General features: G+C 42.6%; 1 protein-coding gene across 3 annotated transcripts in view; it reads left to right on the top strand.

Annotated features, from left to right (window-relative positions):
* Window positions 1-27,918, top strand: part of ABLIM1 (actin binding LIM protein 1) — a 312,956-nt gene that overhangs the window by 272,794 nt on the left and 12,244 nt on the right. For all 3 annotated transcript variants that reach the window (XM_077779560.1, XM_077779561.1, XM_077779559.1), the window contains 6 exons: window positions 7,690-7,767; window positions 8,488-8,643; window positions 12,461-12,496; window positions 13,384-13,513; window positions 23,462-23,566; window positions 25,281-25,328. In XM_077779560.1, coding sequence (XP_077635686.1) covers window positions 7,690-7,767; window positions 8,488-8,643; window positions 12,461-12,496; window positions 13,384-13,513; window positions 23,462-23,566; window positions 25,281-25,328 — 553 coding nt within the window. The remainder of the gene's footprint in view (window positions 1-7,689; window positions 7,768-8,487; window positions 8,644-12,460; window positions 12,497-13,383; window positions 13,514-23,461; window positions 23,567-25,280; window positions 25,329-27,918) is intronic.

The raw sequence follows: 27,918 nt of genomic DNA on the forward strand, positions 1-27,918 counted from the left end.
TATTTCATTCTTTTTTGGCGTGTTTTTATAACTCATCAGTATGTTTAGGGATTATGGTTTATACTAGAAAGATACTGAGGCTCTTGGCCATAGGAAAGGCTGATGACATTTGTGACACTGTCCAGAGAAGGGAATGTGTCCCCGTGAACCCTTCCTGCTTCCTCTGAAACATAAAATTCCTTTCTCCAAAGGAGTTAAGTTCACCCTTTCTTGACTTAGCAGTGAACACTCAATATATGTAGATTTTAAAAGTATTCCTTCTTCTGCAGCTGTTATCACCACCTTGTGTAGTGAACTTGGACAAAATCCCAAGGCAGGTACTGTCAATCACAGCAGTTCTTCGTATAAGGTGGTTATCACCTTATATCAGTAGTTGTACCCCAGGCGTCCATAAACCCTTTCCCATCTGGCTGTCAGTTGCGTGTAGTTTCTGTCCCTTCTTAGAGCATGGCTTTGGAGGAATGCAAAGTAGATGGGTAGTTGTTGCGCCCTTGCTCTTGCTGAAAGGGGGGAGGGCAGGGGAAGCCGAGAGCTTTTCCAGCACTCCCTGACCAAGAAGGGACCAGACGTTATGGTGGCCCATAATGACAGTAACTGGAAAATACAATTTCTCTGCTCGTTCACCAGGCAGAGCTCTGGTAAGTGTTTTTTAATGATCAGTACCTGAAGAATGATGAGAGCCGGACGGGAACATAAAAAAATGTCTTCAGGGTAATTCTCACTTTGTGACTGTGCCTTCGGAATGGTAGGACAGAGGGACCAAGTCAAGGCATAGAGGAAATATCAGCTGCAAGGTAGTTAGAGGGCTTTTCAAAAAGATTTCATGCAAAAAGCAAAAAGACATGTATTTACTATAAGTCATCCAATGCAATCGGGTTTTTCTCTTCCCCATTGAAATGAACTACTAGTCTTCTGGTGAGATTTCTCTTGGTTGATTTTTTTTTTTTTTGAGAAAAATAGAAAACCATTTTGAGATCAAAAGTGAGTCCCTGAACATGTGCTGGGGAAATAAATGTAGGTCACACGGACCCTTTGCTTGCACAGTATGAGTGAGGACAACCACATACAATAGAAGGTTCTTAGTGAAGCTCCTTTCCTCCTGTTGCCAAAATAAGGATTCAATTATTTGCCTAATTTTATTAGAAAAATACTTTGAGACATCACAGCCAGTCTATAATCTTTTCTATATCTACTGTGCCTTCTCCACTTTGCCTTGCCTATTTTTTCCCCCAAAGATGGCATTTAAAAAAGGGGGGTGCCTGGGTGACTCAGTTGGTTAAGCGTCCAAAACTTCGGCTCACCTCATGATCTCACGGTTCGTAGGTTCGAGCCCTGCGTCAGGCTCTGTGCTGACAGCTAGCTCAGAGCCTGGAGCCTGCTTCAGATTCTGTATATCCCTCCCTCTCTGGCCCTCCCCTGCTCAAGCTGTCTTTCTCTCTCTCTCTCTCAGAAATACAAAAAAAAAAAAAAACTGAATTTTCCCACTGTGCTTTCAAGTTGGGTTTTTCCATATGGCATGAAGGAAAAGGTGATTAAAATAAGTAAATTGCATCAGTTTCTAATAGCTTAATCACAGATCCTGTTTCCTTACTCTGTAGAACAGAAATGAGCATACCTTTGAGGATAAACATTTGAAATTACCTTCATTTATAATACAGCTCACTCTGGAACAGCATATGTCTGAACTGCATGGATGCACTCATACACTTTTTTTCTTCTTTTCTTTTAATGTATAACTACGCTGCGGTGCTGTAAATGTATTTTCTCTTCCTTGGGATTTTCTTAATTACATTTCTTTACTCTAGCTTGCTTTCTTGTAAGAATACAGTATGTGATACATATAACATACAAAACGTGTGGTATTCAACTGTTTATGTTCTCAATAAGACTTCCTGTAGGCTATTGGTAATTAAGTTTTGGAGGAGTCAAAAGCTACACGTGGATTTTCCACCACACAGTGGGTCGATGCTGCTAACCTGTGCACTCTTCAAGGGAGAGCTATCTAGGCAAGAGAGTACTTTAGTTCGTCCTAACTCTCAGAGAGGCTTACAAAGCCTTCTGACCCATTGGGTTATTGTTTAGTAATTACTGGGTCACAGTTGTTAACGTGAATGTCAGAATGGGTTGAAATAGTAATGTAGGTTAAATAATTGCATATAAGGATCATCTGTGGAAATGGGGATCCTCAGTAAAACTTGGTTCTAGCCCAGCATGGTGACCTGGTAAAAAAGAAACAGTCCGTGGGACTTGAGAGCGGGAGAGCATGGCAGTTATGTTGTTGCTTTTCAGGTTAAATGAGTTTCAATTGGAGTAGATTTGGGCTGCTATATTGGAAGATAGCTGTATGCCTTTTGAAGCTGTCTTGGTCATCAGAGATGCCCAGCAACTTATTTATTGATTAATCAGGGAGCAAAATATAGCTGAAAGAATAAAAGGGTTTCTTTTTTTGTTAAAATTTTTTAACATTTATTTTTTTTTGAGAGACAGAGACAGAGCACAAGTGAGGGAGGGGCAGAAAGTGAGAGGGAGACACAGAATCCGAAGCAGCTCCAGGCTGTGAGCTGTCGGCACAGAGCCTGACACGGGACTCGAACTCATTAACTGTGAGATTATGACCTGAGCCAAAATTGGACACAACTGACTGAGCCACACAGGTGCCCTAAAAGGGTTTCTTTTAATAATAAGGATCTTCTTTTATTTTATTTATTTATTTATTTATTTATTTATTTATTTATTTATTTTTCTAGGAAAGAGANTAACTCTTAAAACCCTTAGCTCCGCCATGTTAGTGATGCAAAGGTACCAGCTGAATGCTTCAGAGGGAGCCTGTGTAACTCACACTCTAATCTGGTGAAGAAAGGAGGTAAAGAGAGCCTGAATGGAAACAAGCTGGTTCAGCCAAGGGACCTTTTCCTTCCACGGAGTTCCTCATCCCAGGAAGAGAGCATTACAGACCCTGTCCCGGGCATGTGTTCACGTGACTTTCCAGTTACATTCCTGTCCGCATGCGCAGCACACGAGGGAACTAAATGCCTCAGAGCCACCCCCAGGTGCATCACTACAGAAAAGTTAGAAAGTATCCCCTGACCCGTATTTGGCAAAAAATAAGGTNCAACTCTTAAAACCCTTAGCTCCGCCCTTAGCTCCGCCATGTTAGTGGTGCAAAGGTACCAGCTGAATGCTTCAGAGGGAGCCTGTGTAACTCACACTCTAATCTGGTGAAGAAAGGAGGTAAAGAGAGCCTGAATGGAAACAAGCTGGTTCAGCCAAGGGACCTTTTCCTTCCACGGAGTTCCTCATCCCAGGAAGAGAGCATTACAGACCCTGTCCCGGGCATGTGTTCACGTGACTTTCCAGTTACATTCCTGTCCGCATGCGCAGCACACGAGGGAACTAAATGCCTCAGAGCCACCCCCAGGTGCATCACTACAGAAAAGTTAGAAAGTATCCCCTGACCCGTATTTGGCAAAAAATAAGGTGAGTGACATGGGAGAGACCCCAAAGGTCCATGTGTTCTTTGGCTGTTCACACTATGTCCCAACTGCTTGTTAGTGAAAACAAAACTTTGTCATAGCAACGCCAGGAACCAAAGATGTCTGGCTGTCCTGTATGACATCCACCCTGCCTGATCACACCCCACCATGGTGAGCCACGGCAGGGCTCCTCTGGAGCTAATGGCAATAAAAACATTTTCAGTTGGCCGGCACTCACTTCTGCTAGTTGATCTCAATCTGGTTTTTTTTTTTTTTTTAATTTTCTCCTCGTCTGTCCCATAGCTGTGTTAATGGGAAATAAAGGGTCACGTTCACCTTACAGTATGGGGGGGAGGGGTTGTAGTGCGGGGGCCAAGAGCTTGGGCTCCATCTCTAGGGTGTCTGGCTTCAAGTCCAGACACTTGAGTGCTTGTGTGGCTTGGAGCATGCATACTTCTTCCTCATCTGTAGACCAGATGTCTTCCTCAAGGGGTTATTGAGGAGATTGAAGGGAGATCAAGCCTGAGAAACGTTCTGCACGGAGCCTGCCACATAGTAAGCAAACGACACACGTTAGCTCCCATTAATATTCTTGGGCTGTTACTTACCAGGTTTCATTCTGATACTGAGTTGGCATATCTTCCCTCCTGGCCACTTGAAGCTGAAGGGCTACCTGTAGTGAATAGTTACCCCACAGAGAGGCACCCTGGCTCAACTTTATTAAGATGTGGCCTCTCTTTTTAAAGAAGGGCTACACTTTGGTTGTATCACCCCTTACATTTCATTGGGAAACAGGTCGAAGACTTGAGCTTTTTGAATAGTGTTATTATGTGAATCCTTCCTTTCTCCATATACTCAGAATTGAGAATTTTCTCGTACTGAGATATGCACGTGATTAGAAAATTTAAGTCTAGGAGGAAGGTAGTTGTGTGTGGCAGGTTTTGGGGAAGAGACCAGAAGCAGCGAGCCTGCCACAGCTCCACAGTGCACAGCGTGATCCCTCCAACCCCTCCNAAAGTTGGACGCTTAACCAACTAAGCCACCCAGGTGCCCCTAAGGATCTTCTTTTAAAACATTCAACATGTTTCAAATTCTAGATATTTAGCATTGAAATGGAAAATTCCAAATATTTAAGATTAAAACAGACCTCCCCCCATAAAAACACCCAAAATAATAGTTCAGTTTTAAAAAGTAATTTTATTATCTTCGTAAAGAAGGTACCGCTAACCTCCGGTGGTGGAGCATGTATACTTCAGGAGCCGTTAGGAACTGTGGCAGAGAAGCAAGAATCCTCGAGGGCTGTTTAAGCCTTGAGCATTGTTGAAGAGGCAGCAAACCAGGAACCATTCTGGCAGATAAGACAGGCCTGTGCAAGGTCTTTGCCATCAGGCACAGGAAAGGCATTGATTGCTAAACCTGAGGCCTAAGCAAGCAGTCACTGTCTCAGAAGGATATACGGTCACTGCACAGAGCTCTCACAAAGGGGAAGGGCAATTGTCAATTTGATTGTCATCCTACATACTGTGATACATTCACACATCTAAGTTCTGATGGGAAGGCATGCAAGCGCAGTAGCTGTAGAGAGCTCTAGAAACATCTAGTCCACATAGCTCACATTTGAAAGGACTGTTCTGTCATGAAGAGGAAAACAGGTAGTTCTCTCTTTCCCTATGTGAGATTAACAGAACTTAGGAAATCCAGTCTAATGTCCGATGTCTGGAAAATGCTGAAAATAGGTACTTGCCATATGGTGGGTGAGGGGTTTGAAGCTTTCTAGGTATTGATTCCTTTGTCCCTATGTTAAGTGTTAGTACCCTCTTCTCCGTTCTATAAATGAGAAGCTGAAGCTCAAGAAAGTCCCAAGAAAAAGAGAGAGAGAAAGCGAGAAAGGAAAGAAAAAGGAAAATTCCTATTCTGCCCAACAACTAGAAGAGCTGGATTTGAACCAAATTACTTGATCCCAAACCAGCCTTTTCACCCCCCTACACTATACTAGGGTTGTGTTTTATCCCACTGTTTCATTTTAGATGGGAAAACAGAAGGAAGAAGGGCCATTGTAAGAAAATAAGGATGTAACTCAACCCATAAGCAAGATTGCTATGGAAATAGAGTTTACAGTAAGGTTAGGAAACCAGAATAAAGCAAAAAGCAGCAACAGTAAATGCAATGAAACAAGGAGAAATTTCTGCACCTCCAAGAGACATCTTGAGTGTTTCCCAGTGCTGAATGGTCGGAAGGTACTCATGGAAGATTGATCTCTCCACAAGAGGCAAGGCATCCTTGTATTTAGTGAATAGCTGAACTGATTTTGAACACTCTGACTATAAAAATCTGAAATATTTATTTTAGAGTCAGAGAACCCAGGGCAGGTGTATGCAGAGTGAAGGTGGTTCAGATCTGAAAACCTTAAAGAATGAAATGGGACCTGACCGGAATTCAGATTGACCGATAACTCTTAAAACCCTTAGCTCCGCCATGTTAGTGATGCAAAGGTACCAGCTGAATGCTTCAGAGGGAGCCTGTGTAACTCACACTCTAATCTGGTGAAGAAAGGAGGTAAAGAGAGCCTGAATGGAAACAAGCTGGTTCAGCCAAGGGACCTTTTCCTTCCACGGAGTTCCTCATCCCAGGAAGAGAGCATTACAGACCCTGTNAGACCAGAAGCAGCGCACCTCCACAGTGCACAGCGTGATCCCTCCAACCCCTCCAACCCCTCCTCCACCCTGTGTGTCTCAAAGACATGAAACAATACTTCACACCCCTCAAGTGAATTCCAGTAGAGTCTGATCACTGCCTGACTTGAATTGGCCGGGTGGGTTTGCTCTCATTATTTCAGATGTGAATTACGTAGTGATGCCACATCCTTATTTTTAGAGGAGGTTTTTGGCTCAGTTACATTCATGTTCAAGGTGCCAGATATCAGTAGAAGCAGTACCAAAGAGGAAAGATCCTATTCCTAACATAGAACTGGCAAAATCTCCTCTCCAAGCAATACCTGTACGGAGGGGAGTGAGTCTTTCAATTGAGACTAGGCCTTGGGTTTTCTTTGCAGAGGTTTCCAGAATGTGCCAGGCAGGGTGCAAGGCAGCTAACCCTACTTTATACATTTCCTGCCCACTGCCATCACCGCCACTCACTCTCAGGGTCCTCGAGGCATATGTTACAAAGTCTGGCTTCTTTTCTCTTTCTGAGTGGCCAACCACAAACCTTACCTCAGTGACTCAGTGACTCTATGTGGGGATAGCCTCACGTCACGTAATTAACGTTGAGTCAATTATCCACGAAGTGAGTGTTTACCAACAATAAATTCTAGCTCATTCCCTCAACAAATGTCCATGCCTTCTACTTACCTACATGAACATCAGGCGTATACAGTGGTGAAAAACTAAATCCTGTGAGAGCAGAAGTGGTAACTAAAGTTTGCAACGATAATACACATGATGCAGAAACACAGCCAACAATAGACATGGGATTTGTGAATTGTATTCATGAAGGAAATTTATGAATGACCCTGAGAGAAAATAAGGGTAACCATTCTGGATTGAAAGATCAGAGAGGGCTTCTTTGAGGAGGTGATATGTAAAGCCAAGACTGAAGGTGGAAAAAAATACCAGTAAAATTGGGGATCAGAGCATTTCAGGCAGAGCTGGGATAAGAACCCTGAAGCAGGGATGTGCCCCGTGTTCCATGAGTGATGTTGGGTAGTGAGAAGGGGGAGAGGAAGGCAGGGGCAAAACCCCAAGGCCCTGGGAGTTGTGACTTTATTCTAAGGGGTCGCTGGTGCCAAAAACAGGCTAGGAGCCATCTAAACTCTGTTCTTAAAAGACCTCTCTGGCCCTTGGGCTCCAGGGGATTTGAAGAGAGCAAGAACAAAGGCAGGAAACCTGCAGAGAAGGTCATTGCAATGGTCTGGTGATGGGGGCTGGGATCGTGGCCACAGAGGTAAAGGGAAATGTGTGTGACGGGAGAGCCAGAAGGTTTTGGAGGGGACTGGGAAGAGACGGTAAAAAGAAGAAAAGTCCCCAAATGCATTTTCAAGGCTGATCGCACAGCCGGTTCTCCTTTCTCGTTCTTTCTAGGTTATATTTTCCCTTCATCAGAATAGTCACAAGTCTTTTTTTAGCCAGCTTCGTTTTCAGTAAACGCTAGGGACACAGGCCAGTGTTGATTCTGAAGCCATGGTCTGAAATCTTACAAGGCACCGTTTATTTTACAGCCCACCAGGACTTCCTCTGAAAGCATTTACTCTAGACCAGGCTCCAGTATTCCTGGGTCTCCAGGTCATACTATCTACGTAAGTATTTACTTCTGGAAAAGATACTTCCGGGATAGGTAAAGGAGCAGATTGTGATAGTGGAGGGGTGATCCAAAATAGAATAATTGGAAATGACTTCTATTTCTGTTATGAGATCCGGTTTTCATTTTTGAAGATCAGCCTTCTCAACCATGTCTTCCTTCGGGTAATTAAGTGGATATGCCAATGTAGCCATTGATGTCAGTGACCCATAAAATGCAATAAAGCTATGTAGGACTAAAACGTGCTGTGCCTAACTGGGATATAGATACTCGGGGATTAATTATACATTTCAGAATGCTGATACTGAGTACTCTTAAATTCTGCCACAAAGGTATTTAAATATTTAGTTTATCAAATATGCAGTTCTTGTTTTTAGCCATCTGGGAGGATTTTTTTGACCATCTGTTTGAGCTCTTCCATCTCTGTAATAAATTTAGGAAAATTATCCTGAAGGTTTTTAGGCTTTTCTACTTGGTTTATTCTACGAAGACTTTTTCCTAAGCTTTTAATGACTTTTTAAAAATGTGATTAATATATGGTATAAATCAGCAACTTTCTAAAGCAAAATGCCTTTGGTTTTAAAACTAAGCAAAATGTTATGATTTTTGTTTATTTTTAAGGTCTTCACCTTTTGAGCAGGACATGAAATAACACTTAACAATAGTTTCCCAGAGAAAATCCTGAAGAACAATTTTTCTTTCTGTTTAACTTTGCCAGGCGAAAGTGGACAATGAAATCCTGGATTATAAGGATTTAGCAGCCATTCCCAAGGTCAAGGCAATATACGATATTGAACGTCCAGATCTTATTACCTATGAGCCTTTCTACACTTCGGGCTATGAGGACAAACAGGAGAGGCAGAGCCTGGGAGAGGTAATAAATTCTAGAAGCTGTGAGTTATACAGCTTCGCTTTTGTCACATGTGTAAGAACTAATTGGAATCCAAAAAAGGCCAAGGGTCCTTTGGGCTGCCTACTATTTGCAGGCTTCCCTACTACGTGCTTTGAGGTACTCAGGAGCCCAACACCCCATCCCTGGGCTTGGGAGGTGACAGGGGGGTGAAAGAGTAGACCAACCAGAGAAAATAACAGTGAAGGTTGAACCAGCATTAGTACCAGGTTGTGGGATAGCAGAGCGGGCATACTGGGAAGGAAGTCCATGTTGTCAGGGGAGAATCTGAGCTGGGCAGAGGGGCTAATGGAGGGAGAGTGTTCTGGGGTCTTGATCTGGGGGCAGACTGAAGTCTCTTCATGGGGATCATGAGGAAAGAGAACATACATCCTGAATCATGACAGCTACAATCTGCAGCATCTTAGAATAGTTAGAATGTGCGAGAACAGAAAGCGTAGAGAGGTGGCGTCCACAGAATGGCATAACCATGTGAACCCATGTTCTGGAATCAAACTACCTGTGCTGAACCTGGGAGCTCCCATATGCTGCTTGTATGACTTTGGCTATGTGACAACCGTTCCGACCCCTAGTTTGTTCATCTGTAAAACAGGATGACAGAATTCACCTAATAGGATGTTCGTAAAGATTAAATGAACTGTCTGTTAAAAGCTAATATCTATATAATATCTAGATAACTTATTATCTATTAAAACTAATCTGTATAAACTAATCTGTTAAACCACTTAGCAGAGTCAGACTCATGGTAAATGTTCAGCAAATGACAGCTGCTACTGTGGTCGTTACCTGTCCCCTTAAGGTTTATTAATGCTCTCCCAACATCAATGGTCCGGAGCCTGGAACGCAACCTCTCAGCCCCTTGAGGTCCTTCCCATCCCTTCCCAGGGCAGGAGGCTCCCTGCTGTCACCACCTACCTGGGTCATGAGGGCTCTGGTCTGTTTCCTCTGGCGTGTTCAACTTGATCTAAACTTTTTTTCCCTTTTTATTTTTAAAATGGGAATCATCTGTAGACTCTTTGGAGCCCAGTCAGAGAGATGTTCCCCAGGTATTGGACTGAAATTAGCTGTTCAAAGTTAAAACAGACTGTACACTATTTAACAGCACACAGCGCTTTGAGATCTTAGATGGAAAAAAAAAAAAGCCATGGAAACATGGTGATTCTGTTTAATTTGTTCTCAATCATATACATATAGAATATTTGTTTTGTAACGATGCTAATATTTATTCACAACTGTAAGATATGTTGTTTTTTTTGTTTATTTTTCCTTGTGGGATTTATTCCAGAGCATAGCTCTGTGTTGAAATGGCCGTTGGACAGGATGGATATCCATTTTCATGTAGTGCCGCCTAGTGGTCACATGTCTGTCACTGCACCTGAAGCTGTTCAAACGCAGGTTGATTGGCCTGGGTTGTTCAGTTCCCACTGGGCCCTGGAGAGTTGCATAGGACGATGAAAGAAAAAGGAAAGTTCCTGAACAGAGTGCGCAGGGGCTGGTCCTGGAGCAAGTGGATGCGAAATTTCTAATATTCAAGTCAGATAAATGGGGGGAGCTGAGTCGTTTACGGTGTTTTAGGGTCGGGGGGAGGGGCGGTGTATTTCCCAGTGGCTCCGTTTTGAGCAGCAAAACATCAAGCACTGAAGTTTGGGCCCTGAAGTGAACATTTCAGGGTTTCAAGTCAGACTCTGATATTTACTAACAATACGACTTTGGGAAAAATGCATATTTCAGTCTCATCTGTAAACTCAAGACAGTAATACCTACCTCAGAGGTTTCTGTGAGGATTAAGTGAAATATTTTGATTAGAACAGTACCCAGCACTTAAGTGCTCAACAAAAACACTGGCTTCTCTCATAACGGAGGTCTCAGCATCGATACCGTCATAACCTAGTGTGATGACCTGGGCGTTTCTCTGAGGACAGAATCTCGGTGGGAAGAGACCCCAGGTCAGAAAGCAGATATATTTATGAACTCTTCTCCAGTGAATGCATCTTGCAACTTAGAAAACTTTACAAGCTATGTGATTGTTTATTCATTTAGTTATTAACACGTGTCCCAAAGAATCCCCTTAGGGCCCCTGGGTGGCTCAGTCGTTAAGCGTCCAACTTCAGCTCAGGTCATGATCTCACGGTTCATGAGTTCAAGCCCCGTGTTGGGCTCTGCACTGACAGCTCAGAGCCTGGAGCCTGCTTCAGATTCTGTGTCTCCCTCTCTCTGCCCTCCCCCACTCATTCTCTCTCTCTCTCTCTCAAGAATAAATAAATTTTTTCTTAATTTTTAAAAAAAGAATCCCTGTATTGCCAGGTTAGAAACACCAGAGGAATAAATTTGATGTTCTGTGTAGCCATTTGTGCCTTCAGAAGGCATGAGAAGGGCGGATCCAGAAGCCTCTGTCAGCAAGGTCAGGCGTGCTCCTGCCCTCACAAAGCCCATCTTCACCCAGTTAAGATGCCCCGGGGATAGGCTGTAGCTGCAGCCAAGACCACAGGCCTTGAGAAATCTGCAGTGCAAGAGAGCCCGGAAGCTTCTTGTGATGGGCGGTAAGGGGCGAATTCTGAAGCTGAGAAATCCACCACTGCACGTGTTCTTCAGAATGCTTCATTTACATTCCATTCACTTTGAATACTTTTTTGCATTTTAATTGTAAACATTTCATTCGTTCACTTAGGAAATATTTGTTGGGCACCTAATATGTGCCAGCAGCTGCTCTAGTTCCTGGGATACTTTGTTGTAAAGGAGCAGAGTTCTTGCCCTCATGGAGACTGCAGCGGAATGTGGGAGACAGACAGTAAACAGATACATAATACGGTTTTACAGGGTAGAGTGCTAGACGAAAAATGAAGCAGAGTGAGGAAAAAGCATGTGGGGCTGGCTTGGTCCTTGATTTTTATTTTGTTTTTCTTATGTCTTTATTTAATTTGAGAGGAAGAGAGAGAGAGAGCGGGAGAGGGGGAGACACAGAGTCTGAAGCAGGCTCCAGGCTCTGAGCTGTCAGCACAGAGTCCGATGCGGGGCTCGAACCCACAGACTGTGAGATCATGACCTGAGCCGAAGTCGGACACTTAACCAACTAAGCCACCCAGGCGCCCCTGGCCTGCTCCTTTAAATAGGAGAGTCAGAAGGCACTGTGTGGCACCACTTGTGAGTTGAGACCTCACTGAAGAAGAGAGGGAGCCCTACAGGTGTCCAAATGAAAAAAAAAAACACTGCTGACAGAAAGCACAGCAAGTGCAAAGACCCTGAGGTCAGGGAGGGTTTGGTCTGTGGATTGCCCCAAGGATGCCTTTGTGCCTGGAAGGATGGAAGCCAGAAGGCGACCAATGGTGAGGTTGGCAAGCCCACCAGGGCCGGATGCCACGGACCTGGTCATCACTGGCCTGTTAGCAAACAATTTTACGTGATTGCCATGGTTACACTTCCATTGACAGCCATGTTTACAGAATTCCGTGTTTCACCAGACACTGTAACTCATAGTAGTAAACGGCATAGTTTGAGCATAGCGGGGAAGTTTGTGTAGCTTAAACATCTAAAGCATGATAACGTATTTATCAGAAGCCACACCTCTTAGGGAGGGATGTGTGCCAGCCTCACAGAAGCTTGGTTTTCATGTCCCTGTCTTAGCCCCATGCTCAACTCGCCCAACTGAAAGAGGGGATGGGCAAGGGGAGCTGGCACTGGAGTTGGAAGCCACCTCGTTCCAGGTGATTCTGATAAACAACTAATGAAACTGAATAATGAATTAACAGACGTTGTGACTTTAAATTCTCTCTCATTCTTCTAGTCTCCAAGGACTTTATCTCCTACTCCGTCAGCAGAAGTAAGTGCCATTTTTGAAAATTATCATGGGTGGGATTTGGGGAGTTCCTTGGACTTTTCCTAGACTGGAATTCTTGAAGAAGGACATTCAACAAAACAACAACAGAAACATCGTGTGTCAAATACTAGTGGTGATATATTATTCCATTGAATTGATACGACTAATTCACTTGATTATTCCCCGATGTGTTGAGAAAGTTTTATCTTTGTAAGCGGTGGTATGATAAATATCTTTGGGCAAATTTTTCCATATGACGATCCCACTTTATTTTTTCTTGGGATATGTTTCGCAAAGTGGGAAGTAGAATTTCCTGGGTTTGAGGCTGCCACCAGCTTGTTCTCTGGTAAACTCAACTTAAAATGTCACCAGGTCAATGTTATGGACACTGTGGGTTGGTGGCCAGAACAGGGAGGCTGGTCCTGAAGGGGGCTCTGCCTGTATGAGCTACACATCTACACAGTGGTCTCCTACCTGCTCTGAAACAGTCTGCATTTGTGGAGAAGGGAGGTCAGACCTTGTGTTGGACCTTCCTTGTTACACAAATCAGATGAAATGATGTACATGAACACGCTTTGTAAAACTGAAAAGCACAGTATAAACTTGGCCGTTGGAGATACTGTCTTTTCCCAGAGCTCTCTCAACACTGGAATTTATCATTTTACCTCTTAAAATTTGGCCCGATGCAAGTACTACTGGTTCCAAACAAAGTGCATTCACCACAGAATGCTCCTTTGCATACGTCTTTAAGGATATGGCCCTAAAATGTGTACATGAACAGGTGGACATGAGAGTTCCCGGGCAACGTCTGCAGAACGTGACTTCCCTTGGACCTGATGCTAGCCTGAATGTGTGTCTGACACTCCCACTTTCCCGTACTCTCTCTCCAGGGCTACCAGGATGCTCGGGACCGGGTGATCCACCGGTCCACCAGCCAGGGCTCCATCAACTCCCCCGTCTACAGCCGCCACAGCTACACTCCAACCACGTCTCGCTCTCCCCAGCATTTTCACAGACCTGGTAAGGGCACCTGTTCCCGAAATCCACTCTGTGTGATAGTCTGTGCTGCTGTGTGATTGTGATTTTCTTTTCCCCACCGCTGACAGCGCGGTAAAAAATCTAGCTGCCAAATAGATCTCCCCTTTCCCCAGGAAAAGGAAAAAAACTGATAACCCAACTACAATTTGTGTTATTTTATGGTTCTATTCATTATGCTTTATTAAATAATTACAGTTTGACAGGGAACAACAGGAAGCGAGTCTTTTTTAAAAATATTTTTAGACTTGAAGAAAATCCCACCACTTTGAGACTTAAAATGAAGATTCCCAAAATAATTTGATGTTCCTTTTAGGCACATCAGCCTCATCTAAAATCCAGCATTAGCCATTTGTTGGTGGGTTTATTGTGTTTCCCTGATCCAGGCACACAGTGTTACTAAGCATGCTTGGTTAAGCACCTTCTGGAAGGAAGTACTACATGCAACCTCAGGGTTGTATTTTGATAACTTTTCAGATCCATTCCAGCCCATAGATTTTGGACCAGACTTAGAAAACAGAAAAACAGTGTAGAGACGTAGTATGCTAGAGAGTATCAAATAATAGTGGACTCCAGGTGACCACGTGTACACGGTGCAGTCCCTGTGACTATCGGTGGGTGTTGCGGGTATGGAACAGAAGAATGGAGATCCCAGCACAGATCCTGGGTTCCCTGGGAAGTAGATTCCCACAAAGAGGCTCTGGCCTTCTAAACAAACTTGGTGGCAGAATACATCTCCAAAGACTTCATTTTAAGCTTCTTGTTCTGCACAGACTTTTGAGAACAGACTCATATGCTAGCCTATTTTATAAAATAAAACCAGAGGAAATGAACAGAATATAAAAAAGGCTGCAATCTTTTCCTTAAAACCATAGATTTAATGCTCATACAGGATTGAATTTTTAGTATGTGATTCTTTAATAATGTATAGTTTCCCCAAGGCCATAAATACCTGGTATTTGTAGAGTTATGTTACATGAGAATTTTTCAGGAAATGGATTCTTTTTTTTTTTTTTTTTTTTTTATTATTGTCTTTTTATTTNTCGTGCCCCGGACCTGGGTCTGGATTTAAGCCCTTGTCTACATGGGGGACAAGACATCCTCTGTGTGACTACCCCTCCTTATAGGCATATGCTGAGGTCACTGAGGCCATGGCCATGACCTTGTCAGGATGACGTGGGGCTACAGGGAAATCATTGTTTCATAGGCTGCCAAATAGCAAGGGGGTGGTCAGCCTGGGAAATTATTTCCCTAGAAGATCATGTCATCGTTGAGCACTGAAAGTGTTTGTCTGTTCCAGCCATGGTTCTGATGCCCGCAGCCTTTAGGACATTCCCCATTCTAAGTGCCCTTCCTCCTCCTCACAATCCGACTCTTAGGGCTTACAGTTATTTTTTCAAGATCTATCCTTGTCAAGTGGAGTCGGCGGGGTGCTGACCGCAGAGTTGTGGTTGGTATAGGACACCTCTGATTATCCACTCCGTGGGTTCCAGAAGCCAGGTGGTGGATCACGCCCCCCAGGGCCGGGTTTGGTTTCAATGGTCCATTCTCCTTCCAAGATCAGGAAGCTGCCAGTCCCCTAGTGCTGGCACCACACAGCTCTCGGGATCACGAGTAGCTCTTTGCCACCTGGGGAGCACAAAGGGGCCCTCCCTCTCCGCAGGCAGAATAAAATTAAACTTCTAGTGGGAGAGGTCTGCAGCTTTAAACAAACAAACAAACAAACAAACAAAGGATCTGACCCTTACAGATAAGTACTTCTTTTCAATGTTCTCAAAATGATTGTCATTTTTTTTTTTTACATGTGTGTCAGGGGGTTCTGTTTTGCCAGGTGTTTTTTTAAAAGCAGCTATTTCTGAGTCTAAGTGACATGCCCGTACTGGCCTGACAGTAAGGTGTCATCCTGACAGAGAATGTCCCGGTGGCTATTCCTTCGCATAAAGCCATTTATTCGCAGAGAGTAACTCTGTTCCAACCTGAACCTATTTGCACATCCTCCCACTTTGCCTGACCCTTAGCAGGTGCGTTCTTAACCCTTTTTCCTTCCTCCTCTTTCAGACTCCTGATTAACGGTCTTTATTTTCGCCCCCACTCCCCCCCNGCCCTGCCCCTGGCTCCTTGCGCACAGAGCTGCTGTCTCCTGGTGTGCACCTGCGCACCAGCAGCCTCAGCTCCGCCCACAGCGACTCCCGCCCCAACTCCCCCTTCCGACACCACTTCATTCCCCATATCAAAGGTAAGGAGGCAGGCTTCTCCAGGCGGCACCCCGCATAGTGGAGATTTATTAGCACCCCGGGAAGGCTAATAAGGTGTATCTCCAGAGTTAGCTCCCAGCTTTCGACCTCTCCGCATGCCTGCGTATGTCATCACTACACCCAGCGTCTTAGAACTGGCATGGCATCTCTCGGTAGGAGAAGTATGTCATTTCTAAGGGCTCTAGATGAAGAAACAGGAAGTGTGTGTAAGACCAGAAGATTTATTAGCCACTGCTGAGGAAAAGAACACCCATATATTATCATTTTGTTTTTCTGTGCGTCAAAAGCAAAATATAATATATAGTTGGGGTATCTTCCTGGTTTTGCTATGTGACGTGGCTCAGCAAAACATACCGCTGTTTAGCAATAAGTATCCAGAACTTGTCTCCGTGGTAAGAAGCCATTTAACCACTTAATGATATTAAGACATTTGGATGGTGTAAAAAGATCTATGGCGGTGTGACTTAAGTGCCTCTCGTTGAGCCAACCCTTAGAGTAACCGTCTTTTGACTGCTCCTGATTTCTGCATGATATTGAAGAGGAGCTTTGCCTTCTGTTTTCTGTTTCTGCCCCACATTCCCTTTATGGCCTTCCCATTGTTCCCCTCATTGTCCATTTTACTTCTGTAGCAATCCTCAACTGGGGCCCATGTTCCCCATCCGAGAGTCCTGATTGGGTTCCAAAGGGGCCATAATGTAAAATAAGTATGAGCTCCCAGAAGGATGCTAACTTTTTTCATAGTCTTCACGTGAACCAAATTAACCAATGACACTAGCTGAAGGAGGGAGTGCCCAGGCCAGTACCCTGTTGTAAGTTTCCTGTTATATAAGTATCTTGTTAGAAGACTTGAGGTAGACCTAACAGATCCTAACTCTGTGTTCCAAAATGCTCAGATCACGAGCACTGCTACTGAGTAGCCAAAATGCCATTCTAGTTGACCGAGCTTTCATTTACCGTCCACTCAAGCTATTTTCTTATTGCTCGCTTGAATTTTGGAGCCACCGAGTCCTAAAATATAGACGCACTGCACTTAATCAGCATCCAGTTATCTTATGTGTGCTATTTTCGCAGTCTCTGTGCTGTAAAAATAATGTTGCTGACGTGCTTGTTGAAGAAACATACCCTTTGTCATTAGCTAAGAAGCTAGCATTTTCTATCTGGAGCAGCGCTTTCTAAAATTCTTGACAGATTACATAAAATTATTATTGCTAATTAGTATTTGGGGGGGTTACTATCTAGATATCAAAATGATACTTTAGGGAATGTTGATAAAGCCATAAGAAATTACTGAAAAACTTTAGAGGTGTATTTTAAAGAGACTTTAATATAGAAATCCTTGCCAAACTAAGATATGTTTGTTTGTGTCGAATATGCCAGAGAAAATAGATTTTTAATTCAAAAAGGTAAACTGCCTTGCTTGGTTATTTCATGTTACACCTTTCAGAAGAGATGCTTTTCGTAGGAAGAAAAATGTCACGTGCCCTGTAAAGTTACACAAAGTCTGTACAAATACACGTCACGAAATGTCGAGGCTCACACAATCTTGTGTCTGTGAGCAGCTTTATGGAGAGTTGGAATACCCAAATGAACACTGGAGTCCTAGGTTTAAGTATTATCTGTGTCCTTTGCCAGCAGTGGGACCTTGGATTGTCAACTTAACCTTTTGAGCGTCACTTGCTGCCTCATCTAAATCTCTCCTAGGTCACTGAGGGTACTGAGGTCAAGTACCCTGGTGTATAATAAGCACTCGGCTCACCTTGTCTGTAAGAGTTTCCCCCTCGGCTTGGTGCCCTTAAGGCACCTTTGATTGCACCGTTTCACTCTATTCTCTGGTTAAGGGGCCCTGGTCAAGAGCTCACATCAAGGGAGTGACAGCACGTGAACCAGAATGCAGCCTCCCCGCCCCCCGCCCAATCCCTCACTCATATTAAGCGTGTGTGTTTCAGTATAAATATACATTAAGTATCATTTTTAAAGCAAACTTTTTTTTTCCATCTCTATTTAACTAGAACATTGCATTCTTATTGAGGCTAAGGCAAACAGCTGCTTTCAGCCACTTAAATTTTTACCTCTCAACAGAAATACCACACAATTATAAAAATGACAGTACCTCGGTGTGCTTAAATGGCACCTTATTAAAAAGGTAGATATACAGTTGACCCTTAAACAATGTGGGGGTCCCCTGCACAGTGGAAAATCTTTGTATAACTTTTGACTCCCCAAAAACTTAACAACAAATCGCCGACTGTTGACTGCATACTTTACCAATAACACACTCAATTAACACATGTTTTGTATGTCATAGGTATTATATACTATATTCTTACAGTACAGTAAGCTAGCGAAAAGAACATTTTATTAAGCAGATCAAAAGGAAGATAATTTACAGTCAAAAATTTACACTTATCCACGCATAAGTGGACGCATGCCATTCAAACCCGTGTCATTCAAGGGTCAGAGGTATATTCTTTTCTGTCTTCAGACTGAATTTGAACTTTTTGACACACTATTATAGGTTTAAGTTGTAGAGAACATTAGGCCGAGAAGGATTAGCTTGAACCTGAGCTCACACTCAAAAGACACCTAATGGCTCATCTCCCATATGTCTGTAAGCCGTTCCTATAAAATAGTTTACATACATTGGATACAAAATGTAATGTACATAACAGTACGTGCTTAGTTTCAAAATCAGATGAGCTTTTTGCTAAACTACAAAATAAATCATGGAGAATTTGTACATTAAAGATACTGCTTTAAGAGCTTAATATAGTTGATTGGCTAAATATGGATTATTTAAGGAATTACTTCTTAGTTATTCTGAAAAGGATGTATGCATCTATTAGACATGGAAGACCTCTCCAGCACTTGAAAAATTTAGCATGGAGGGACTTTATGGCCATTTGAGAAACAAATCTAAGGTATCTTTAAAATGGAACCAAGTCCTCCATGGCCTTTCATTTGAACGTTCACTTTTTATCTTGGAGCTCATCTTAGGATCCCAGGGCAGTTATTTATAAAACAAATGCAAGCTGGGCAGCCTGAGGATGCCAGGATAGGCTGTCCATCTAAGGAATGTGTATCTGGAAGCACTAGAAGCACCACTCTTGCAACCAGAAGTTCAGCCCCCTATTTCCTAAGTCCGCTTCCTGGTCCTTATTTCTGATGCATGGGCCCAGGCCCCCAGGGTTCAAGGAGCCGAGGATGCAGCATGCATGGAAAGCTGAGATGCACATCACAGGCTGTCTCTCTATTTCATTGGCCTCTCCATCCATTTTCTGTAACATCCATCTTGTTTTCCGGTGTGTTGGTGTTTCGGTTCTCTAACCTTCCCTGCAGCCTCGTTCTATATTGGTATGTCATTGTCGGACCATTTGGACAGGTGCATGCTTAGAGATTTGGAAAGCTTTTCACGTTGTGTTGGGCTTGGTCTGTGCTACGTTTGCTGAGTTCCTCTTCCCTCCCCTTTGAAATACTCTTAGACATTAAGTTCTGTGTCCACAAAGTATAAATCAGATTTGTGAACAGGAGGGCTACATATATTAAGTCTCTTTGAAAGGAATCTTTTCTGTTTCACCATAGAAGTGATTTGCTGTGATGCAAATATCTGACACTTGCTAAAGAAAACCATGATGCTTACTGAAACTTTAGACAAGTACCAGCCTGATGCTACCAACTTTAAGGTCCCCTCAAAATACTCATTTATATTTTGGAAGACAAGCACTTAGAGTCCAGAAAACTAGGCAGTTTTCTAGAATGTTCCCCCAGTAGACACATGCATGGCCATTTTGATCTACTTGTCTTAGGATTTGTCACTTGGGCTCTCAGGGTACCAAAAAGAAGATTGAAACTAAGGACAGAGCATCTGAGTGTATTAAGGACAGTGAGAATCCTGTAAGTGATTGATCTCCCAGATCAGCCAATCTGAAAAATACGCTTATTAGGCTGATAGGGAAGGAGCTAAAAATGAAGGTTAAGAAACATATGTACGTGGTAGCTTCTTTTTTATTATTTATTTTTGGGTGCAGGCAAGCGTGGGAGGGGCAGAAAGAGTGGGACAGAAGATCCAAAGTGAGCCCCGTGCTGACAGACAACAGAAGTAAGCCCAATGTGGGGCTTGAACTCAGAAACCACGAGATCATGACCTGAGCCAAAGTCGGATGCTCAACTGACTGAGCCACCCAGGCGCCCCATGTGGTAGATTCTCATCATAGTAGCTAAGATCACTAACAACTAAGAATCATCCAATACAAGGAAGGACTTATTTAAGGAACAAAATGGCTATGAATGTGATATATACAGTATTCTACAATATGTGCGCTATTATTTTTAAACAGTGTCTACATTCCAAGCTGCTGATGATAATAATGTTGATGAAAGTAATACCTTCCATATATCATCTTTCATCTGACACCTCATGCATTACTTTGCCTAAGTAATGAACTAGGCTTACAAATACACGTTTAGGGCCCTTATCAGTTATTTCCTTCTAAAATAAAGTTTTACCACTTCAAAATAGGGTGTTTAAGTTAGACTAAGGAAAGAGGACTCATCTTGAGAATTTTGCTTTTTTAAAAAATGCCAAAAAAATGTTTAATGCCTTTGGTATTTCAAGGGCTAAGAATTTGGTACCTAGCAGCAGTATCCTGAGACCTTGTTTCCAATGAACCATGGTGACTTGTGGAAATCGGATTGTACAGAAACCCTGTAGATGGGTGCGTTGCTGAGTCTGTCTTCACCTAGTGTTTTAAAATATTTTGTGGGAGGTTTTAAGTAATTTTAGCATTAACTCAATTTACAAGGATTTGAACATAGGAGTAACGGGGTTTTTTTTCTTTAAAGCAACTAGAAAGGTCAATGATTACTGAAATATGCAGCCAAATAAAGAACTATGCCCAACAAGAGACATTCAGCCCGAATTCACCCATCAGGAGCTCAGACGGCCACTCATCACCACCTCTAAGAGTCGTTAACCATATCTGACAAGTGATGGGCTCCTGCCGCCACTGGCCGGCAGATGATAGAGTCTTAACGCTTAGACAAATGCTAATTCTGATAACCTTCAACCTTTGCATCCCATACATGCAGATATTTTTGTGTGTGCCTGACACCGGCTAATAACTATCAAAACAAATTTAATGGTGTTTCATCCATTAGGTATATAACCCAGACCTGTGAGAACATTTCCCTGAGATAGCTGATGTTCTTGTACAAGCACAAGAAGGTTAGAGGTGATGAGCAGGAAGCAGGGAGGCTCAGAAGCCATGCCAGCCAGTGCTCAGGATATGCAAAAAGAGTCTTTAAAAGGCTACCTCAAATTAGGCGAGAAAGCTGTTTTTCCAGACCTTCTTTTGAGAATAACTCACAAGAAGTATTCTGTTTTTCAATTCTGGATTACTCTTGTGAATGATTTCTGATGTTTACAGGAATAAATAATTCCTCCGCAGTGAAATGGTTACATGGGGGTTATGGAGGATCTAGTGGGAAAGTTATAAAAAGGGGGGGTGCTGTTGTGACCCCATTGTTCTATACTAACATCTGGCTGCCTTTAATCAAGAGCAAGATGATGGGTAATCCATTCAGTCATTCATTTGCAGACGTTACTTAGGCACTTACTCTGGGCTGCACACTCTACTCAGCTCACCAAGGTGAATGAGACCTAGTTCTAACTCAACCTTCAATTTAAAACAGGATTTACTTCTAAATGTACGACCACATTCTTCCTCTCCCTGTTTGCCTCTACCTGTGTCTTTTATACTTTTTTCTTTTTTCAGACATGAGCTGGCTATTTCTTGTTAGGAGAGTGATAGTAAATGAAATAACTTTCTAAAAAACTTTATCTAGTAGATCAGCAGTTTGGGGTGAAGCATCATCATTTTTAGAAGCTAATATCTAACTTAAATAGTAGAGTCTACATTATAATGTGTTGGGAGCTAGCCGTGAAACTGACTCTTGAGGAAAAAAAGAGAAAAGCTTCAACAGCAACCAGAAAGCTGGAATCTACATTCAAGCCAGAACAACTTCAGATCTTGTTTGAAAGATCGTACTGCCCACTCAGTCCAGACGTGTGTACCGATTACCTAAAAATACACATATTGAGAAATTAAAGTCCTAGTAAGCACGTCATTTTAAAACTCCAGCAACTGACGTCTTTCATACTTTGCGGGCCAGATTTAGAACAGCGGGCCTTATTTGAAGAAATCGGCTCGTGCTCTGTTTTATAAAGATCTATGATTTGTTTCAAATAGCATTAATTGATAGATAAATTACACTTTATCAAAACTTAACAACTTTTGTACTTCAAAGGACACTATCCAAATAGTGAAAGACAACCCACAGAACGGGAGGAAATATTTGCAAATCATGTATCTGACAAGGGACTTGTGACCAGAATACATACAGAAGTCTTATAACTCAGAAACAAAAATAATCGCCTTCTAATCCATTAACTTTTGCTAGTCCTACATCTTCTGGTATATTCTTGGTGCAGATGTTTTCTCAGACACGAGGTGGGAGGGCAGTTTAGGGCAGAAGCTGATCTCTGACCAGTTGAACCCAGGTCTCCGTTCATCCTGGTCAGAAGGGAGCGATGGTGGCCTTGGTGGCACTCAAGGCTTGGCAGCCACATGCCAGCAATCTTTTCTAACCCCTTCCCTATTCCCTCCTCCAAGAACAGCCTGCTGTCCCACCACAGCGGCCAGCCCTCTGGTTCCCACACACCACGGCCCTTCCTTCCTCGTGATGTTCAAGGCCTCTGGAATCTGGGTCTGCTCACCCCTCAGCCATCCACCCGCTCACCTGGTGTGCTTACTCCTTGACACCCCCTCAGTCTAATATCTTAGCTTTCTGGAAGAATTGATGCCACCTTCCCCTGAGTACACATTTATGTGTCATAGTCTGTCTCCTTAGGTAAATTCTGAGCCCCGCTCCCCACAACAAACGGGTAGGAGTGACATCTCATTCACCTCCATGGGCTCAGTGCCCAGCCACGGTAGCTGTCCATTCACAGATGGAATTGCTGGATGGGGTGGCACCTGAGTGGAGCCTTTAAAGGGAAAAGTGGAGAGTGGTATAAGCGGTCCCGAAGTTCCGGAAAGAAAGGGCTCTGATTCCGTGGTGTGTATTTCAAAGTGAGGAAACAGAAACATTCGCTGTAGTGCAGGCACTTCGCATTGCTGAGGGGAGGGACTGGGGGACCACACAGGCTCCCGGACGTGGCCTTCCGTTCCGAGAAGTATATTGCGATTGCCAGCCTCTGCCGTCATGCCTGGAAGTGATTGTATTTGGGTTTGCGTACCCTGCCCCTTCGCGTGCTTGGGATTTAGTCATCTGACAGCCGATCCTGAATCATTAGCAAGTGACCTTCCATGACTCTTCATGTACTTTCCATCTAATCAGTTGGCTGCTAGCTCACGGCCTTCAACCGCATGCCATCGGAATGACGCCCCCTACTGCTAGCTGCTTCTAACCCAGTCCCCCGTGAAGTCAAATCTCTCATGCCCAAAACGTAACCTCCTATCACCTTGTGAGCCAAGTTGATAAACTGAGTTTGTTTCTTTTGTTTCTCCTTTTTGATATACCTTCCCCCCGGTCTATTGTTTTGAATTTTTATTATGCTTGCTCTGTTTTCTTTATTGCTGTCCCTTCCCTCATTTTGTTTTCTCCATTCTTCTCATTGGAGGCAATGAGCCGTCCAGCGGCCGGAACTCCCCTCTCCCTTCCCGGCCAGACAGCCGCCCTGTCACTCCAACTTACGCTCAGGCCCCTAAACATTTCCATGTTCCAGGTAGGAGCTGACATGGTCTTTGTCGGGGTGTCCTGTCACGGTGTAGAACGTAGCCGTGTTACCTGTCTCGTCTCATTTCTCATGCTCTCATCATTGGGATGCACACAGTCGACAAACCCTAAATTGCATGATCTGACCGAGAGGGCCTTTCAGAAGTTTTGGATGCCAAATGCCAGGATTGTATGGAAGGTTTATGTTTTCTCAAAAATTTTTGAAGGGAGGTGGGAGGCAGAGAGTGAAGGAATAAGGGTTGAGTTGCTTTGTCTTGTTTTATTTGGACCAAGATTTTAAGTTTGCCTGTATATTAGTGCCTCCTACGATATCACTCTGTGGTTTGGTGTCATTGACTAAATCTCACAATGGCAACCTGAGGCTATCTTCTCATCCTAAAGACTGAACCACAATATCTCCAGAGTACTTTTATTTTTTCCCATTTGTCTCCAATGCAGAGAATTTTTCTATAGACTTTTTGGAGAGGTATAAAATTGGATCAGTTGGACAGTCCTCCTGCATTGCATAACCAACTGACTACCTCCTTAGCCCACAACAAAATCTTGCAATTTAGGCTTGGTGCTGTTAGCTTTGCTGAAGTCATAAGCATCTGCTGTCACGGTACAAATAGTAATTTGCCATCAAGAACTAGAAAACTTAGGACCCATCAATCTCTTGATGTTTAGAGTCAGCTCAATTTGTAAGGGTAAGATTGGCCGTCTGTAGTCACGATATTATTTTTCTATGGGAAGTACATTGTTTTGCTGCTTTTCGCTACTAAAAGTGGTTTAATACGTTACCCATTATTTTACTATTAGGGCACATATTCAGAATCTATAATCGTTTTTTTTTCTTTTGCATTCCAAACTTACCTGATAAAACAGAGGAAAGTTCAGTGAGATTCATCCCACTAAGTTAGAACTGTCTTTTAAAATAAAGCTTCACTGAACGTTAAAATCGGTGCTGTGAACACTTGCAACTTTTTTTGCACAAAGAATGCCCCCACCAAGATTCAGTGGCCAAGATTCGAGGAAACAAACCTTTGGAAATTTCCTGAGTATTCGCAGTCAAAGTGAAATTGTAACATAATCAAATGTAGTCCTATATAAACAATTGGATAATATTTGTCATCTCTTTTCGTTTCTTTTCTCTTTTTGAATTTGCCCGATACAAGTTAGAATTCCATCAGACATTCTGTCAGGAATCAGACTAGCCTTGCACATGAAAACTGTTTCTATGTCTTAAAATAACTACTCTTAACTATATTACATTGCTTTCCACTGTTCCACTCATTAGCTGTGAAGTAAATTGAGCCCTTGGTATCTACTGGGAGCTCAATTTCTAGACAGTAGCAATTTGGGGACCTTCCCCAAACTGATTATGTCTTCCTCACCATTAGAGTCCTCTCCACTGCTTGCCTTTCTTCCTGTTTTAATTTCACTTTCAGTAAAGTGTGTATTCGCAATAAATGGCTCATGAATGAATTACATCTCTATATATCCTAAGATGTATTACAAAGGATTCCATATCACTTGTCTGTAGTGATTCACCCATTCCTGTGACCTCTTCTTCCAGTAACCTCAATCTTTGTAATACAAAAGTTCACCTTCTGGGTTGATTTTGTTCAAGAGTCTTCAGTTTGGTTTGCCTCTTGGTTGATCTGTTTTTGCCCATCGCTGAATCGGTTCCCATAATCACACACCTTTGCTTTTCATTTCCACAGATCAAGGGATCAACATTTACCGAAAACCACCCATCTACAAACAGCATGGTAAAACCCGCTTTCCTCCGCGTAGCTTTTAAGTCGCGGTATCCGCTGAACTCTCTGCTGTCTGTCCTCTCAAAGGCTTCTCTGCTGCTGCTTTTGAGAATCAAACTGGGGTGCCCAGTGTATTATGCCTTTATGGTTCCCTAAGATGCAAATATTGTGAGATGAGTTTTCCTAGATGGAGAATGCTTAGTTTGGATTGGAAACTCCTAGCCAGTCTTTGAGCCCGTGAAACCATGTATCATTGCATTCCTAGAGAAGGGGGAGTACTGCTCACACAATAATTCACAAATACCTTTTTTTTTGTATGTGCCATGAAACAATTTAGCCAGCCTCTATAGTAACTTTGATGAGCTTCTAATTACTCTAATTAAAATAGTGAAGGCCAACAACCTAGAAGACTTAGCTGAACTAAGCCTACATTACCTTGACTGTCCAATTCCCCAGATGTCTACACCTTGCAGTGGAATGGACACCCCACGACCAAGGCCTTGGTCCCCAGCCCTTCCCCTCAATGGCTCTATGATATCATGCATGTGACTTCTCTGTCCCTCAGTTTCCTCTGGGACAAAAACCAGTGAGTTAGGCCAGCCAGTTTCTGAAATTCCTGCAAACTAAAATTCCTACTATGGATTTATAATTGTGCTTTCCTTTTCTGTAAATAGAGAATTTTTAAATCCAGGAAATCACATTACCCTAGGTAAATCACATTTCCCTCCACCATTATTAGGTCTCTGTCGATTAGGTGCCATAAATCTTTGCGAATGGATAGAAAACCAGCACTGGTCTTCTGGTGATGTCAGAAAATTATACACATAAGGCACCTGGAAAGTTGAAGGCTGCCTTTAAAATCGAGTTGACATTAATGAGTCCTGAAGGATTAGGATGACCTGAAAAGCAATGAAAGTTGAAAGTACACACAGAAAACAATTTAAGCCAGCATTCTAGGGGGCAAAAAAGAGAATGTACATATTGTAATGGTTCTACAACTGTGATTTTTTTTTCTTATCTTTTTTTTAAGATTTTACACCATGTGCTTGCTTTTTTAAGTTTGTTAACATTGTTTTTGTTTGTTTTTTTATGGTTTAATGTCTTCTCACCCACTCATTAACATGTGAATGTTTACTGACTTCACCAATTCTAATGCGTAAGTACTGTTTGAAGTCATGCTTTTTTTTTTTTCCCCTAAATTTACAAATGAGACTCCAAGAGTTTGATTTATCAACGTAGAAACTGTTTTTATTACTCAAATCTCTAAGGCTCTGCCTCTCTAAACAAAAATAATCAAATAATTAAGATTTAAAGAGACTGGATAGTGTTAGCTTGTTTATTTGAAAGAGATTGGCTGTTTTTTTTAAATGAAGTGTACTCTGACTTGACTTCCAGTTTGTTGTAATTAAGAGTAGCACAGCCATAGTGGCAGTTCCCAAAGAACCTTCTGCAAAAGAGCAGTTCCATGTAATAGAAATAGAAGGTCCACCAAACCTGGCGTCTGGGCCCCGGTGCTTTGGAAAATGCTAGATTTAAATAAAGTCACCATTTTTTTTGTTTTGTCATGCAGAACACTCAGTCTTTAATATGCTAACATATGTTGTCCATCTTTAAGATGATGTAATAGGCAGTGTTTTCCAAGGTGAATTTTTTATTTTTTTCTCATGAGGATAGAGACTCAGAGAAGCACTACCCCATGCCTGGCCAACACTTCACCCCTTATGAGTAGATAAGGTGACCGTGGTCAAGTCACTTAAGGAAAACAAGACCCAGAAGGTTACTAAAAGAATGGGGATTTCGAGCTAAGGATTCAAAAAATTGTTTCCAGATTTTAAAATATGTGAGCCCAGAGAGGGGAGGATAGTCTTCACTTAAAGCATTATAACTATATTTTGAAATGCTTAGTAATGTCCCAGGCCAGTCTGCCAAATTAGCCAGAATCAGGGTCTGACCATTTAACCCGGTTTGTTTTGTTCTGGCTCTGTGATTACATTTGGAGCTCTAAGCCAGCGACAGCTCTAAGCAGAGCCATTAAGAACTCTGTGAACTGAGGCCATTGCTAGTCTGGCTTTTGTTGTCTTAAAGCTGGACGACTGGCTTATGTGTGCAGACCCTTGAGGGAAACAAGAGTGTTTTGCATACATGCATAAGTCAACATGCATACATAAGACGCAATGCTAAATTCCTACAGGCTGAACGTGGATTTTCCCATTGCCATTTCTCGTAGGACTCTAGACACATATATAATATGTAAGGAGTGAAATGAACTGGACAGATGACTGCTAAAATGAACAGATACAAATACACAAACATACAGAGCCAGCCCTCTTATGATTAACAACTACAGTCAAAAGACAGTGTCATGCTTTTAACTTAGCTCTTTAAGTTCAAATTGTTAATTCAAATTTCTAATTGCTCTAGAAGAATATCATCTGATGGAACTTTCTGTGATGACGGAAATGTTCTACGATGGTGCTTCCAATATGGTAGCCACTCATTACACATGGCTGTTGAGCACTTAACATGTAGCTCGTGCAACTGAGGAACTGGATTTTCATTTTATTCATATTCTAGTTTCCTTTAATTTTATTATTTGAAATTG

The sequence above is a fragment of the Crocuta crocuta genome, unplaced genomic scaffold (assembly GCF_008692635.1).
Source record: "Crocuta crocuta isolate KB4526 unplaced genomic scaffold, BGI_CrCroc_1.0 scaffold138, whole genome shotgun sequence".
NCBI classification, from domain to species: Eukaryota; Metazoa; Chordata; class Mammalia; order Carnivora; family Hyaenidae; genus Crocuta; species Crocuta crocuta.